The following is an 18,252-nucleotide window of genomic DNA, read 5'->3' on the forward strand; positions in this document are numbered from 1 at the left end:
GCATTGACACAGTTGATAGAACTGCCGTCTCACAGCGTAATAATGGACAATAGACAATAGGTGTAGGAGTAGGCCATTCGGCCCTTCGAGCCAGTGCTGCCATTCACTGTGATCATGGCTGATCATCCACAATCAGTACCCCGTTCCTGCCTTCTCCCCATATCCCCTGACTCCGCTATCTTTAAGAGGCCTATCTAGCTCTCTCTTGAAAGTATCCAGAGAACCGGCCTCCACTGCCTTCTGAGGCAGAGAATTCCACAGACTCACAACTCTCTGGGTGAAAAAGTTTTTCCTCATCTCCGTTCTAAATGGCTTACCCCTTATTGCTAAATAAGAATATTAACCCAGGATACAGACCTGATTTCGATCCTGACCTCGGGTGCTGTCTGTGTGGAGTTTGCATGTTCTCCCTGCGACCACGTTGGTTTCCTCCGGGTGCTCTGGTTTCATCCCACACCACAACGCCAAGTGGATTTGTCGGTCACTGGGCCCTGTGTAAAATTGCCCCTCGTGTTTTAGGAAGTGGGATAACTTTCCACTCTTTATTTTAATTTCATGTTTCATGTATTTTGGGTTTCATATATTTGGTGTTTTTATGACTATTGGCAGATCAATTTCCCTCCTGGGATAAATAAAGTTCTATCATATCGTATCGTATCATATCGTATAACATAGAACTGGTGTGAATGGTCAGTGTGGACTTGGTGAGTGGAAGGGCCTGTTTCATAGAAATATAGAAAGATAGAAAATAGGTGCAGGAGGAGGCCATTCGGCCCTTCGTGCCAGCACCGTCATTCATTTTGATCATGGCTGATCATTCCTAATCAATAACCCGTGCCTGCCTTCTCCCCATATTCCTTGATTCCACTAGCCCCTAGAACTCCATCTATCTCTTAAATCCATCCAGTGATTTGGCCTCCACTGCCCTCTGTGGCAGGGAATTCCACAAATTCACAACTCTCTGGGTGAAAACTTTTTTTCTCACCTCAGTCTTAAATGACCTCCCCTTTATTCTAAGACTGTGTGGCCCCTGGTTCTGGACTCGCCCGACATTTTTTCCTTCATCTAGCTTGTCCAGTCCTTTTATAATGTTATATGTAAAACATTCCTCACTGTGAGGGAAGGCAAATCTTGGCTGCTGATGGTGTTTGGGAATGAAAGGCGTGCTATCCGGAATCGCTGGTAACCGGGTGTTTTAAATTTCTAGGTCAAATGCTTGGAGACCACACGCGACTGGAGTTCCACAACATTGAGACTGGGATCATGACGGAACGCCGGTTCATCTCAGTGGCCCCGTCCAGTTTCATCGGGCACCTCCAGAGCCTGATGTTCAACGGGATGATGTACATCGACCTGTGCAAGAACGGGGACATCGAGTACTGTGAGATCAACGCCCGCTTTGGCATGAGGTCCATCATCGCTGACCCCGTCACCTTCAAGACCAAGAACAGCTACCTGACCCTGGCCACCCTCCATGCCTACACCTCCATGCACCTCTTCTTCCAGTTCAAAACCACCTCCCCGGACGGCTTCATCCTGTTTAACAGCGGCGACGGCAACGACTTCATTGCAGTGGAGTTAGTCAAAGGGTAAGGTTTGACTGAATGGAATCCAAGTCCAGGCCAAGACACATAATCCATGCTCTCCAGAGATGCTGCCTGACCCGCTGAGATACTCCAGCAGATAGGCGCAAAATGCTGGAGTAACTCAGAGAGTAACTCAGTAACACATGAGTAACACAGGGCGGTCATGGTGGCGCAGCAGTAGAGTTGCTGCCTCACAGCGAATGCAGCGTCGGAGACCCGGGTTCCATCCCATTCCTTCTCTCCAGAGATGTTGCCTGTCCCGATGAGCAACTCCAGCACTTTGTGTCTATCCTCGCTGCAGTTCCTTAAAACACTGGAGTGCTGGAGGGTCTCGACGTCTCCCATTCCTTTTCTCCCAAGATGCTGACTGACCTGCTGAATTACTTCAGCATTTTGTGTCTACGGTATCTGCTGGAGTAACTCAGCAGGTCAGGCAGCATCTCTGGACGACAGGTTTCAGGTCGAGACCTGTCTTATCCCCAGAATTCTTCCACCCTGTATGAAGGGTCCCGACCCGAAATATCATCTATCCATGTTCTCCAGAGATGCTGCCTGACCCGCTGAGTTACTCCAGCACTCTGTGCAATAGCTTCAGTGTTTACTTGTTGAAGATTTCATTATGTGAGGACTGGTGGATTCGCGGGAGGTTGGTCTTGGAGGGGAGGATGCTCCTCAAACTGCGGAACATCCTGGACAATACAGCTCACACCCCCCTCCATGACACACTGGTCAACCTGAGGAGCACCTTCAGCAACAGACTGGTTCCACCATGATGCAGCACAGAATGCCACAGGAGATCCTTCTTCCCTGTGGGTATCATACTGTACAACTCCTCCCCCTTCTGTCATGGGGTAGACTGAGACTGACCCCCCCCCCCCCCCCCTCCCAATCTTTGCACATCCCCAATCCTTTCCACTCGTCACTTTAACGTCAAGTTTCATGTATCTTGTTGTGGTTTATGACTGTTGGCAAATCAATTTCCCTCCTGGGAATAAATAAAGTTCTACCGTATCGTTTCGTGTCTACGGACTTTATTATGTAGTCACTTGATGAATCGTTATGCCTCTGCAGATATATCCATTATGTGTTTGACCTGGGAAATGGGCCCAACGTTATCAAGGGGAACTCAGAGAAGGCCCTAAGTGACAATCAGTGGCACAATGTGGTGATCACCAGAGACAACAGCAACACTCACACACTGAAGGTCGATGCCAGATCTGTGACTCAAATCATCAATGGTGCCAAAAACCTTGACCTTAAAGGTAAGCTTTTGTTCCGTTTCATAGTTTCATAGGTTCCAGGAGCAGCATTAGGCCATTCGGTCCATCATTTGGTCCATCAAGTTTACTCTGCTATCAATCATGGCTGATCTATCTCTCCCTCTCAACTCTATTCTCCTGCCTTCTCCCCATAGCCCCTGTCACCCGTATTGATCAGGAATTTTTCAATCTCCACCTTAAAAATACCGAATGACTTGGAGTCATAAAGTCATAGAGTGATAGTGTGGAAACAGGCCCTTCAGCCCAACTTGCCCCCACTGGCCAACATGTCCCAGCTACACGAGCCCCACCTGCCTTTGGTCCATATCCCTCCAAACCTGTCCTATCCATGAGCTGTCTAACTGTTTCTTAAACGTTGGGATAGTCCCAGCCTCAACTACCTCCTCTGGCAGCTTGTTACATACACCCACCACCCTTTGTGTGAAAAAGTTACCCCTCAGATTCCTATTAAATATTTTCCCCTTCACCTTGAACCTATGGTCCTCGGTTCCCCCACTGGGTAAGAGATACTGTGCATCTATTTTTTTTTAAATCATTTGTTCAGTTTTATGAGTTCATAGGTTCTAGGAAGAACATTAGGCCATTCGGCCCATCAAATCTACTCTGCCATTCAATCATGGCTGATCTATCGTAGGTAGACAAAAATGCTGGAGAAACTCAGCGGGTGAGGCAGCATCCATGGAGCGAAGGAATAGGTGACGTTTCGGGTCGATGCCCTTCTTCAGACTGTGGAAGTGTCTTGACACGAAACGGTGGCGCAGAGGTAGAGTTAGACCCAGGTTCGATCCTGACTGCGGGTGCTTATCTGTACGGGTGTTTGTACGTTCTCCCTGTGATCTGCTTGGGTTTTTAATCCGAGATCTTGGCTTTTACTCCCACACTCCAAAGGTTTGTAGGTTAATTGGCTTGGTTATAAATGCAAACATTGTCCCTAGTGGAGGATCGCTGGTCGACGCGGATTCGGTACGTAGAAACTAAACTAAACTAAACTAAACTAAACTAAACTCATCTCTCCCAGCTGGGTGGCACAGTGACGCAGCTGGTAGAGTTGTTGCCTCACAGTGAAGGAGACCCCGGTTCAGTTTAGTTTATTGTCACGTATACCGGGGTACAGTGAAAAGCTTATGTAGCGTGCTATCCAGTCAACAGAAAGACAATACGTGATTACAAGTGAGCCGTCCACCATGTATGCATATATACTGTAATAAGGGAATAATGTTTAGTGCAAAGTAAAGCCAGTAAAGTCTGATCAAGGATAGTCTGAAGGGTCTCAACCCGAAACGTCGCCTATTCCTTCGCTCCATAGATGCTGCCTCACCCGCTGAGTTCCTCCAGCATTTTTGTTTACCTTCGATTTTTCCAGCATCTGCAGTTCTTTCTTAAACAAGGATAGTCCGAGGGTCACCAATGAGGTAGATAGTAGTTCAGCACTGCTCTCTGGTTGTGGTGGGATGGTTCAGTTGCCTGATAACAGCTGGGAAAAAACTGTCCCTGAATCTGGAGGTGTGAGTTTTCGCACTTCTATACCTTTTGCCCGTTGCAAGAGGGGAGAAGAGGCAATGGCCGGGGTGCGACTCGACATCGACCCGTCTCTGGATTTGATCCTTATCTCGGGTGCTGTCTGTGTGGAGTTTGCACGTTCTCCCTGTGACCATGTGGGTTTCCTCCGGGTGCTCTGGTTTCATCCTGCTCCGTCTTCCTCCCACATCCTAAAGACGTGCTGGTTTGTAGGTTCTGGAATGGCCAAGCACCAACCTCTCTACTTCCTTAGAAGGCTTAGGAAGTTCGGCATGTCCCCTACAACTCTCACCAACTTCTACAGATGCGCCATAGAAAGCATTTTATTGGGATGCATCCCGGCACCGTTTGGGAACAGCTTCGTTCCAATAGTGCTAGAAATTGCAGAGAATTGTGGACGTAGCCCAGACCGTCACACAAACCGACCTCACTTCCATTGACTCCATCTACACCACACGCTGCCTCGGCAAGGCCAGCAGCACAACCAAGGATGAGTCGCACCCCAGCCACTCCCTCTTCTCCCCTCTCCCATCGGGCAAAAGGTACAGAAGTGTGAAAACGCACATCTCTAGATTCAGGGACAGTTTCTTCCCAGCTGTTATCAGGCAACTGAACCGTCCTCTCATCAGCTATAGTGGTTCTGATCCCCAGTCTACCTCATTTGAGACATTTGAACTAACTTTAATCAGACCTAATCGGTGTGCAATATTATATACACTTTATTATAACACTTTTTCTCACAGAGAGTTGTGAGTCTGTAGAATCTCTGCAGGGGATATGGGGAGAAAGCAGGAACGTGGTACTGATTGGGGATGATCAGCCATGATCACATTGAATAGCAGTGCTGGCTCGAGGGGCCGAATGGTCTACTCCTGCGCCTATTGTCTATTGTCTATTGACCATATCTTTGCACTAAATGTTGCACCCTTTATCTGCATGGAAATAGTACTATAATAATGAATGTATAAGTTGAAGAGAATCTCTGCTTATCTTGGTGCCTTCAGGAGGAGAAATAAGTTAACTCGCGATCTGGAAAGGTAGTCTCGACCTGAAACGTCACCCATTGCTTCTCTCCAGAGATGCTGCCTGTCCCGCTGAGTTACTCCACCATTTTGTGTCCATCTTCGGTGTAAACCAGCATCTGCAGTTCCTTCCTACACATACCTGTCTAACCGTTTCTTAAATGTTGGGACAGTCCCTGCCTCAACTACCTCCTCTGGCTGCTCGTTCCATACAACCCACCACCCCTTGTGTGAAAATGTGTTTTTTCTTACAAAGGCTGCTCCAGGTGTGTCAAAAGCAACCCATTAATAGAATCTCTGGCGAGTAAACTGAAGCAATATGGAGCAGACAACAACACACACACATTTTAAATTACTTATTTACTTACTTGCAGCCTATTATGCCTCCTGGCATGCAGGGCAGCAACGAAGGTCCTCCACTCAGTGCTGTTGATTCCTTCAGTTGCTGTTTCCGTAACATATTTGTTTCACGAGACAGGGTTGTTAGTCCTTGTGCTCAACCTCCAATCTGGAGGACCAGTGGATCGCTCTTCGTCTCGCCTCTACCCTTCGACCTGTCCAGCATGGGAGACCCTAACAGGAGGCGAATCTCCCGCTGGTATAGCTCTAGGGGCCACTGAGACACACAAGCTCCCCGACCACGACAAGGTTGCAACCCAACGAGGAGGTTTTAAATTAGGCTGCACTTTAAAAAAACACAACGGTCTTCTTTACTGTGAAGAGTTCGCACAGTCATTTTTTTGTTTTTTTTTATCCCGCGCTCTGACTGTGGTCTTTGCCTCACCAGGTGTCCTGTACATCGCGGGGCTTGCCCAAGGCATGTACAACAATCTGCCAAAGCTCGTCGCCTCCAGAGATGGGTTTCAGGGTTGCTTGGCCTCCGTGGACCTGAACGGAAGGCTGCCGGACCTGATTCACGACGCACTGCATCGCAGCGGTCAAATCGAGCGCGGATGTGAAGGTACTACTCCGTTTTGCAACTCTAGTTCGGCCTACCGCATCAGCTCGAACAGTAGCTCAAACCCACACGTACACATCCACCCATCGGGGAAAACCCCACTGTGGTTCACTCTCATCACCTTGTCTTTCATTGTAATCATTTGTTCACCACCGGAGCTGTCCGTTTAACTAGTTGACCACCAATACCAAACCTGCAGTGTCGAATTGGATTTTCTGTATGTATGGACACGTTTTACAGGGCACGTTTTCATTTTGAAGATGCCTATGTACAGCACATTGCAAATGAGTAAATATATTATTTGTCAGAAACGCAAACCTGGCCTTTTTGATTTTATTTCTTCGAGAAGCATTTCATTTTTCACGCCCATCGTGCATGCATGCGTGTGATGTGTTTGTGAGTTTAACTGGAAGCCGTCAGCAATCACCGAGACATCGGAACAGCCAGGATCTGCAGATGCCCACTTGGGTTGGGAAAACTATGGAACATTGAAACATAGAAAATAGCTGCAGGAGCAGGCCATTCAACCCATCACCATCATTCCATATGATCATCCAAAATCAGTACCCTGTTCCTGCTTTCTCCCCATATCCATTGATTCCACTAGCCCCAAGAGCTATATATCTAACTCTCTCTTGAATCGGTCTCCACTGCCTTCTGTGGCAGAGAATTCCACAGATTCACAACTCTCTGGTTGAAAACGTTTTTCCTCATCCCAGTCCTAAATGGCCTACCCCTTATCCTTAAACTGTGACCCCTGGTTCTGGACTGCCCCAACATCGGGAACAATTTTCCTGCATCTAGCCTGTCCAATCCTTTAAGAATTTTATATGTTTCTATAAGATCCACTCTCATCCTTCTAAATTCCAGTGAATACAAGCCAAGTCACCCTATTATTTCATCATATGTCAATCCCAACATCCCGGGAATTAAGGAGTGGACTAATTTTACGAGAATGATCCCAGGGATGATTGGGTTGAAACAAACCGAATAGTGAAAGGCTTGGATAGAGTGGGTGTGGAGAGGATGTTTCCACTAGTGGGAGAGTCTAGGCCATTGCCTCAGTATAAAAGGATGTACCTTTAGAAAGGAGATGAGGAAAAATGTATCTAGCCAAAGGGTGGTGAACCTGTGGAATTCATTGTGGAGGCTGGGTCAATGGATATTTTTAAGGTGGAGATTGATAGATTATTGATCAGTTTGGGTGTCAGGGGTTAAGGAAAGAGGGAAAGATAGAGGGAAAGTTGAGAGGGAAAGATAGATCAGCCATGATTGAATGGCTGAGTAGACTTGATGGGCTGAATGGCCTAATTCTCCTTCTACAACTTTTGAACATATGAATTTGGTTGTTACTTCAAAGAACCACTGAAGTCACGATGGAGCAACAGCCCCCCATCTGATCTATATCTTTTCTGATTTGTAATATTACTGAGGCATGAACTACAGATTGGATCCCCAATCTTTGTTGGTTGAATCATCTTTGCCTCCACAGCAGTTGGGATGTTTACTACAGAGTTCGGGCTGGGGGAAGAAGGGCCAGAGATGGGACATGACTATTTTGGAACTCTGGCCAATTGATTTCCATCCTGTGATTCCTTATTGGGAATATTTGGATTTGTAAACTCAATGGGGAAGACCAATGGGACCTGGCATCATACAGCCATTTGACACCGATTAAGTGGACTGCCGTAGAGAAAAGATGTGTAGTTAGTTTACTGAAGATAGACACAAAGTGCTGGAGTAACACAGCAGGTCGGGATTAGGGGGGAGAGATAGATCAGCCATGATTGAATGTCAGAGTAGACTTGATGGGCTGAATGGCCTTATTCTGCTCCTATCACATAACTTACTTATGATCTAACAATGGTAGACAAAAATGCTGGAGAAACTCAGAAGGTGAGGTAATGCTGCCTCACCCGCTGAGTTTCTCCAGCATTTTTGTCTACCTTCGATTTTTCCAGCATCTGCATTTCTTCCTTAAACATATGATCTAACAATGATCCATTCTACTTTTTGCCTTGAACTTTATCCCCTCTGATCTCTCGTTTTTACACCTCACCCTTCCATATCTCTCTGTGTCACCCTCTCCCCCGACTCTCAGCCTGAAGGAGGGTCTCGACCCAAAACGTCACCCATTCCTTCTCTCCAGAGACGCTGCCCGTCCCACTGAGTTACTCCAGCGTTTTGTGTCCATCTTCGATGTAAACCAGCATCTGCAGTTCCTTCCTACACATGCAGCGAGTTTAACCCTTTGAGTTTACCCTCTGAAGAAGGGTCCCGACCTGAAACGTCACCTATTCCCTCGCTCCATAGATGCTGCCTCACCCGCTGAGTTTCTCCAGCATTTTTGTCCACCTTACCCGTTGATTTGTGGACCTGGTGGGATGGAGGGAAAGTGGTGGGAATCGAGCAGGAGAAAGTTTGGAAATAAAATGCATAAAACCCAATAGTTTCATGGCTTCTCTTCGGATTATCCCAAGGCAGATTTGTTCAACCTTTCTATTCCTTGGTTGAACTGCTTATGTTTTTTTTTATTTAATTCAAATCAATCATTAAATTTTAATTTCTCCATTTCCTTCCTTTCCATCCTTGGTTCTGCCCAGAAGGTTTGAGCAATTCAAGAAACACTTGCCATCACTGGAAGACAAGGAGAGAAAATACGTTAGTTTTCAGATCAATGGACAAAAGGGCAGAACCTTCTCATAATAGCATCACGGTCGAATATTTGTACGTGACAACAACGCATCATAGTGAATTGTGTCATTTCATTTCAACTAAGTTTTTATTATAATACGTCCGTATGAAATATAACTAACATTCCGATTCAGATACAGATTTATTGTCACATGCACCAATTAAGGTACAGTGATATTTGAGTTACCATGCAGCCAGCCATTCAAAGTTATTTAAAGTTACTGAATAAATGCATAAGGTGGGTTTTGTTATGTGGTGATCAATATTCTGCCTTTGAATTATGAAGTTTCCTGCAATGCGTTAATATTTGAAGCAGCCACTTTACATTTCCATCAGTTGTAAGTTTTTGATATTTTTACCTTATGCCTCTGAATTTGTGTGAAAGGCATTATGATATCTGAATTAAATTAACATTGAGTGTCGTCGAGTCATAGAGTGATACAGCGTGGAAACAGGCCCTTCGGTCCAACATACTCGTGGCAATTTTTACATTTACACCAAAGGCAATTAACTTGCAAACCTGCGCGTCTTTGGAGTGTGTGAGGAAACCGAAAATCTCGGAGGAAACCCTCGCAGGTCACGGGGAGAACGTACAAACTCCGTGCAGACAGCGCCCGTAGTCAGGATCGAACCCGGGTCTCCAGCTCTGTAAGCGCTGCGAGGCAGCAACTCTACCGCTGCGCCACCGTGCCACTAGAGCGGGAAAAAGTTGGCAATAAAAGGCATAAAACCTGTCGTGGTTATGGATTCTCCAGGATTATCCAGAGGAAGAATGGTTCCATCTTTTACTCGTGTACTGGGCTTGTACACTCTGGAGTTTAGAAGGAATGAGAGGGGATCTTATTGAAACATATAAGATTATTAAGGGTTTGGACACGCTAAAGGCAGGAAACATGTTCCCGATGTTGGGGGAGTCCAGAACCAGGGGCCACAGTTTAAGCTATGTTCTTCAGTGTTTAAAGACTGCCCCCTTCATCGACTCCTTTAAGTCGAGACTTAAAACTCATCTTTACTCCTAAGCCTTTCTTGATGTCCTCTGAGGGAGGGCTATATGTATGTATTTATGTATGTACTTAATCTATGAACCAATGTTGTATAACGTTAGTACCTCCGCCAATGTAAAGCACTTTGGCCAACGAGAGTTGTATTTTAAATGTGCTATAGAAATAAAAGTGACTTGACTTGACTTGATCCATGTTCTCCAGAGATGCTGCCTGGCCCGCTGAGTTACTCCAGCACTCTGTGAAACGTCACCTGTCCATGTTCTCCAGAGATGCTGCCTGGCCCGCTGAGTTACAATAGACAACAGGTGCAGGACTAGGCCATTTGGCCCTTCGAGCCAGCACCGCCATTCAATGTGATCGTGGCTGATCATCCACAATTGTGCTGGAAGCCTGTGGAATTCTCTGTCTCCACCGCCCTCTGAGGCAGAGAACTTCTCAGACCTCCAGCACAATTTGCGACTGTCTTTTGTATGAAGCAGAATCTGCAGTTCATTGCTTCTGTCCGATGCCAAACTAAGCTGATCTCATCTGTCTGTACATGATCCATCTACCTCCATTCCCTGCATATCCATGTGCCTGTCTAAAGGCCTTGGAGCCGCCACTATTGTAACTGCCTCCACCACCACCTCTGGCAGCGCGTTCCAGGCACCCACCACCCTCTGTGTAAAGACAACTAGCCCTGCACATCTACATTAAACTTTAAACCTCTCACCTTATTGCCACACCCTCCAAAGTAGGATATTTCCACCCTGGGGAAAATACTGTCTTCCCAATATATACCACTCATCATTTTATAAACGTATCAAGACTCCCTTCAACCTCCGATCATCCAGAGAAAATGTGACTCCAAAGCCGCTTTGACTACTTAATGTTTGGCATGCGTTGGACTTTAGTGATGCAGTTCTACCTGGACAATAGACAACAGACAATAGGGGCAGGAGCAGGCCATTCGGCCTATCGAGCCAGCACCGCCATTCAATGGCTGATCATCCACAATCAGTACCCCGCTCCTGCCTTCTCCCTATATTCCCTGACTCCGCTATCTTTAAGAGCCCTATCTAGCTCTCTCTTGAAAGTATCCTGTGAACCGGCCTCCACCGCCCTCTAAGGCAGAGAATTCCACAGACTCACAACTCGCTGTGTTAAAAAAGTGTTTCCTCGTCTCCGTTCTAAATGGCTTACTCCTTATTCTTAAACTGTGGCCCCTGGTTCTGTACTCCCCCAACATCAGCAACATGTTTCCTGCCTCTAGCGTGTCCAAACCCTTAATAATCTTATATGTTTCAATAAGATGCCCTCTCATCCTTCTAAACTCCAGAGTATGAAAGCCCAGCCGCTCTATGGCAGGACTTTCATATGAAGAAAGACTGGATAGACTCGGCTTGTACACGCTAGAATTTAGAAGATTGAGGGGGATCTTATAGAAACTGACAAAATTCTTAAGGGGTTGGACAAGCTAGATGCAGGAAGATTATTCCCGATATTGGGGAAGTCCAGAACAAGGGGTCACAGTTTAAGGATAAGAGGGAAATCTTTTAGGACTGAGATGAGAAAATCATTTTTTACACAGAGAGTGGTGAATCTGTGGAATTCTCTGCCACAGATGGTAGTTGAGGCCAGTTCATTGGCTATATTTAAGAGAGAGTTAGATGTGGCCCTTGTGGCTAAAGGGATCAGGGGGTATGAAGAGAAGGCAGGGATGGGATACTGAGTTGGACGATCAGCCATGATCACATTGAATGGCGGTGCAGGCTCGAAGGGCCGAATGGCCTACTCCTGCGCCTATTTTCTATGTTTCTATTCTCTCAGCATGTGACAATCAAGAGCGTTTTATTGTCATATGTCCTGGGACGGAACAGTGAAATTCTTACTTGAAGCAGCAATATCACAGGTTGGTAAACATGATACTCAGTGGATAATATCATAAGCAAACAAAAACAATTTTCAATTAACAAAAACAATATTGTGTATCCATCACTAGCCCACTGAAATCTTCAATATTAAAAAAATTATGGACACAATCTCATCTCATCATCGTTGAAAACATTAGCGACGCAGTGGCGCTGGTTTCCGACGGGAACGGTGACGGACGCACCACACATCTCTGTCCTCCAGTTCCTGCGGACTTCCGCCGCTGGAAGTATAGGATGTTGGTGTGTGTGTGTGTGTGCTTTATCATCGTTCCTTACAATGCCGTGTACGACAGTGATCGCAACTTCTACTGAAGTGTGGATGGCCGTTGGCTCGCTAGGAGCTCATCCGCCCTTTGACAGGTCTTGTTTTTGGTCCTGCTGGGGGTCCACAGCCCCCTCCTCACCTGGCCAAACCAGGTGGGGGAGACGGTTTAGTCGCCGACTATCCGACCATGGAGCAGGTAGCACGGGATTACATGGTACCCGTGGCGGGGGGAACTCTTTATTATTTTAAATAAGATTCAATAAATAAAAATCCCAACAGAGTGCAAAATCAAAAACCAAGTCCAAAATACATGGTGCAACTCAGGCAGTTCATAGTTTGGTGTTAGTTGGAGGTCCGTAGTGTTCAATAGCTTGATGGTTATTGGAGAGAAGCTGTTCCTATACCTGGGCGTTACGGTTTTCAGGCTCCTGTACCTTCTTCCCGAAGGCAGGGGCGAAATGAGAGTTTCAGGGTGAACACTAAATGAGAGGCCGGGGTGGGTGTGGGTCTCGGACGATGCTGGCTGCCATTTTGAGGCAGCGACTCCTGTAGATCCCATCAATGGTGGAGAGGTCAGTATCTGTGATGCTCCACAGACACCAGTGTAGAACACCAAGACAAGTGAAGGTCCAGTCGTACTATGACCATCACAGGGCGGCACGGTGGCGCAGCGGTAGAGTTGCTGACCAGAGACCCAGGTTGGATCCTGACTACGGGCGCCGGCTGCATGGAGTTTGTACGTTCTCCCTTCGTTCTCTGGTTGCTGCGGTTTCCTCCCACTTCCCAAAGACATGCAGGTTTGTCGGTACAATTATAAATTGTCCCTCGTGGGTGTAGGATGGCGTTAGCGTGCGGGGATCGCTGGTCGGCGCGCACTTGGTGGGCCGAAGGGCCTGTTTCCGCGCTGTATCTCTAAACTAAAACTAAACTGGCCAAAGCACCTAATATCGATCAGGTTCCAGTACTATGAGGGTGTCTGCTTGTCCTAATTAGGTTGAACTTGTCAGCTGGTAATAGCAGTTGCTTGAGAGCAAAACAAATTCCTAAGGGGCTGTCCCACTGCGGCAACCTAATTGGCGAGTTTAGATGAGTTTAGGAGAGTTTGAAAAAATGCAATGTTAAAGACCTCCTTCGACTATGTTGAAGACCAGCTTCAACTTGCTACGACTAGCTTCAGGAAAATTGGACACCAAATAGTGGAGAGTGAAGACGACCTCCTTCGACCTCCTTCGACCTCCCTTCGCCCTCCCTTCGACTATGATGAAGACTATCTACGACTACCTTCGATTACCTTCGACTACCCTCGATTACCTACGACTAACATGCCGACCTACTACGAATAAACCTATGAGTAAAAAAGTATCGATTTTTTCCATGGTGACATTTTTTTACTCCCGGGCATTTTTCAACATGTTGAAAAAAACGCCGCTACCTAGCTGAGGCCTCGAGTACGTGGGGACTACTCTCGAGCACGAAGGAGAGTTACAGAGACCTCCTAGGACCTCGTGTCGCCCATGCTGCGAGTATGAGTCGAGGACAAACTCGCCAGAACGCACGGATTAGGTCGCCGCAGTGGGACAGCCCCTTCAATCAGACGAAACAACCAAGGGTTTGGGTTCTGGTGACAGAAGGGTCTTGGTCACAAAGTTTGCCTGTATGTGGCAATGAAACACAACATTTCAGAATGATCTATTCTACTTTTTTTTAATCCAGTGCAATGTTTGTACAGACACACGCATTGATTGAATGAAACATTATTATCACAGGTGACATGTCACAGGGAACTACCAAGGAAGGCTATGGAGGCCAAGTCAATGGATATATTTACTGCAGAGATAGATAGCGGCTTGATTAGTACGGCTGTCAGGGGTTACGGGGAGAAGGCGGGTGAATGGGGTTAGGAGGGACAGATCGATCAGCCATGATTGAATGGCGGAGTAGACTCGATGGGCCGAATGGCCTGATTTTGCTCCTTTCACTTAAGCAGTTTTGGTCTCCAAATTTGAGGAAGGACATTCTTGCTATTGTGGGAATGCAGCGTAGGTTCACGAGGTTAATTTCCGGGATGGCGGGACTGTCATATGTGGAAAGAATGGAGCGACTGGGCTTGTATACACTGGAGTTTAGAAGGATGAGAGAGGATCTTATTGAAACATATAAGATTATTCATGGATTGGACACACTAGAGGCAGGAAACGTGTTCCTGATGTTGGAGTAGTCCAGAACCAGGGTTCACATTTTAAGAATAAGGGGTAGACCATTTAGAACGGAGATGAGGAAAAGCTTTTTTACCCAGAGAGTTGTGAGTCTGTGGAATTCTCTGCCTCAGAAGTCAGTGGAGGCCAATTCTCTGGATGCTTTCAAGAGAGAGCTAGATAGGGCTCTTAAAGATAACAGAGTCAGGGGATATGGTGAGAAGGCAGGAACGGGGTACTGATTGTGGATGATCAGCCATGATCACAATGAATGGCGGTGCTGGCTTGATGGGCCGAATGGCCTACTCCTGCACCTGTTGTCTATTGTCTTCTCTTTGCTATGCTATACCTTTTCTCTTAGTTTTATTCTATCCCTAACTTCCCTTGTCAGCCACTGTTGCCTCTTACTCCCCTTAGAATCCTATCTTCTCTCTGGAATGAAATGACCCTGCATCTTCCAGATTATGCCCAGAAATTCCTGCCATTGCTGTTCCACCGTCATTCCTGCTAATGATCCTTTTCCAGTCGATCTTGGCCAGCTCCTCTATCATGCCTTCATAGTCCCCTTTGTGCAACTGCAACACTGACACCTCTCATTTAACCTTCTCCCTCTCAAATTGCAGATTAAAACTAATATTATGGTCACTATCTCCTAGCGGTTCCATTAAACTTGAGTTCCCTTATTAAATCTGGTTCATGAGATAACACTAAATCCAGAATGGCCTTCACTCTGGTAGGCTCCAGTACAATCTGCTCTAAGAATCCATCTCGTCGGCACTCTACAAACTCTCTTTCTTGGGGTCCAGAACCAAGCTGATGTTCCCAGTCTACCTGCGTATTGAAATCTCCTATAACCACAGTGGATGATCAGCCACGATTATATTGAATGGTGGTGCTGCCTTGTAGGGCCAAATGGCCTACTCCTGCACTTATTTTCTATCTTATGAAGTCTTTGGATACAAGTTGGCATGGTGGCGCAGCGGTAGAGTTGGTGCCTTAGAGCATCAGAGACCCGGGTTCAATCCTGACTATGGATGCTTGACTGTACAGAGTTTGGTACATTCTCCCCGTGACCTGTGTGGGTTTCTTCCGAAAACTTCTGTTTCCTCCCACACTCCAAAGGCGTACAGGTTTGTAGATAAATTGGCTTGGTATAAATGTAACTTTTCTTAGGCCCCCCTCGGTCATGGCTGACCATGGGTGTCTCCTGGGTTGGAGGACGCCTGTGCGTGACTTTGTTTAACGTGGGGAGACTGGTGCACAGACAGCCACCCCACGGTCCTTGACAGATCTGGGTCAGGATCCAGTGGCATGGAGTCCAAGACGACCGGAGACCCTTTTCTGCTGCAGCCTTCATCCGCCTTCCCAGCCGTTGTGACGCTCCACTAAAGTCAGCCATCGTCCTCCGCCTGTTCTACCGTTGAAGTCTTGGTTGGATTGCTCTTTGTCAGAGTAAATTATCAAGCGTCAAATGTAAATGATCCCGAGTGTATGTAGGGCAGTGAAGGTGTGCGGGGGTCGCTGGTCGGCGCGGACTCGATGGGCCAAAGGGCCCGTTTTCATGCTGTATCTCCAAACTAAGCCAAGCAGCATCGATGACAAAGGGGGCACCTTTATTTCATTTTAAACATGTATTGACTTTATTTGCAGCTTAATGATCTTAACCTTGTTCTTGCTAATTGCCACGATAAACATCTGGTGAACAATTAGCCGGAGTCTCCAAATTAATTGACAATTGGTAGCAGTTAATTGAAATCAAGTGACACCAAAGAACAGATCCTTAGAACATCATTGTTGACCCAATTGAAAGAAGAATGTGTTTCATATTCAACACACTGTGTCCTGAGAGTGCAAGGATTCTGTTGAGGTAAGAGCAGCAATAACAAGATGAAATAAATGAATTTAAAGAAAGTAAATAAGAAAGCAGCGCAGAGTAGTGTGTTTGTAGCTATTGTTTGATAAAAACTATTGTGACTCCAGGGGGCTGAGCTGCAGGGGGAGGTTGAGCAGGCTGGGACTATTCCTTGGAGCACAGAAGGATGAAGGGTGATCTTTCAGAATCATGAAAGGAATAGATTGGATAGACACACAGTCTCTTGCCAAGAGTAGGGGAATCAAAGACCAGAGGACATGGGTTTAAGGTGAGGGGAGGTGAAAGAAAGATTTAATAGGAACCTGAGGAGTAACTTTTTCCACACAAAGGGTGGTGGGTGTACGGAACAAGCTGATTGCAACCACCCATTGCATAGCAGGATCTTCAGCCGTGCTTGCTCTGCCTGGTGAAGTAGTGTGCTTGCTTGGTTTTAGTGGAGGCAGCAACCTTAGGGGACGTTCCATTAAGCAAACAACACTATAGAGCTACATTGAGCATTACCATTCCCATTTTTGCAAGCTTGAACTAAATCCATCTGTACTTGAGAAATAATAACCACTTGTATAGCCTTCAATATCTTGGTTCTGCAATGTCCAGATTCCATTAGCAGTACTGTACAGGAGCAGGCACAGGCAGCATCTCTGGGGAGAAGCAATGGGTAAAGAAGGGCCTCGACCCAAAACGTCACCCATCCCTTCTCTCCAGAGATGCTGCCTGGACCAGTTATTGTACTGTCCTCTCTGCTCGTGGAGTCTTCTTCAGGCTGAAGAAGGGTCTCGACCCAAAATGTCATCCATCCCTTCCCTCCAGAGATGCTGCCCGTCGCACTGGGTTACTCCAGGTTTTTGTGTCCATCTTCAGTTCAAACCAGCACCTGCAGTTCCTTCCTACATGGGAACAGGCCCTTCGGCTCACAATGTCCGTGCCGAACATGCAACCCCGACCAACTCTTACCTGCCTGCATGTGATCCACAGCCAAGTTGTACTCATCTCCTCAGCCTGCATAAAATCCATATCCCTCCATTCCTTGCGTATATTTGCTGCCAACACAGCAAGCCTCAAGATGAGAGTATAAGAAATTGCATATCTATTCCACTGAAAACTTCAGCTCTGAAAACATTTATGAAGTTTAGTTTACTGTAAAAAAATAATTATTGTGCAAGAACCAAACCAAGCCCAAAGTCTCTAGTACGTCCCAGGCTGTTCGTAGTTTAGTTGGCGTTTGTTGTATTCAATAGCCTGAGTGTTTTTGTTCCTGAGCCTGGAGGTCAAGGTTTTTAAATTCCTGTACCTTCTTCCGGGTGGCAGTGATGAAATGAGTGCGTGACCAGGGTGGTGTGGGTCTCTGATGATGCTGGCTGCCTTTTTTGACTCCTGTAAGAAACATAGAAAATAGGTGCAGGAGGAGGCCATTCGGCCCTTCGAGCCAGCACCGCCATTCATTGTGATCATGGCTGATCGCCCCCAATCAATAACCCGTGCCTGCCTTCTCCCCATAATACCTTGATTCCACTAGCCCCTAGAACTCTATGCAACTCTCTCTTAAATGCATACAGTGACTTGGCCTCCACTGCCCTCCGTGGCAGGGAATTCTACAAATTCACAACTCTCTGGGTGGAAAAGTTTTTTTCTCACCTCAGTCTAAAAGTCTAAAAGCCCTGTCCCACTGTGTGAGTTCACCTAAAAGCTCTCCCGAGTTTAAAAAAAAATCAAAACTCGTGGAAATCACGTAGAATGAAGGTAGCGTGTATGTCGGAGCTCGAGACGTCTCTTAGCGCTAACGGCAGGTACTCGGGGAATGTGGTAACTATGAAGGTTTTTCAACATGTTGAAAAATGTCCACGAGTAAAATTTAAAACTTGGGTGAACTCGCACAGTGGGACGGGGCTTTAAGACTGGCCCCTGGTTCTGGACTCACCCAACATTGGGAACATTTTTCCTGCA

At 46.5% G+C, this 18,252-nt stretch overlaps 1 protein-coding gene across 7 annotated transcripts in view; it reads left to right on the forward strand.

Moving 5' to 3' along the window:
- nrxn3a (neurexin 3a) overlaps window positions 1-18,252 on the forward strand; it is a 1,361,409-nt gene that overhangs the window by 677,092 nt on the left and 666,065 nt on the right. For all 7 annotated transcript variants that reach the window (XM_055640186.1, XM_055640188.1, XM_055640185.1 and 4 more), the window contains exons 11-13: window positions 1,208-1,589; window positions 2,658-2,848; window positions 6,194-6,367. In XM_055640186.1, coding sequence (XP_055496161.1) covers window positions 1,208-1,589; window positions 2,658-2,848; window positions 6,194-6,367 — 747 coding nt within the window. The remainder of the gene's footprint in view (window positions 1-1,207; window positions 1,590-2,657; window positions 2,849-6,193; window positions 6,368-18,252) is intronic.

Source organism: Leucoraja erinacea, chromosome 9, assembly GCF_028641065.1.
Source record: "Leucoraja erinacea ecotype New England chromosome 9, Leri_hhj_1, whole genome shotgun sequence".
In the NCBI taxonomy this organism is placed as follows: Eukaryota; Metazoa; Chordata; class Chondrichthyes; order Rajiformes; family Rajidae; genus Leucoraja; species Leucoraja erinaceus.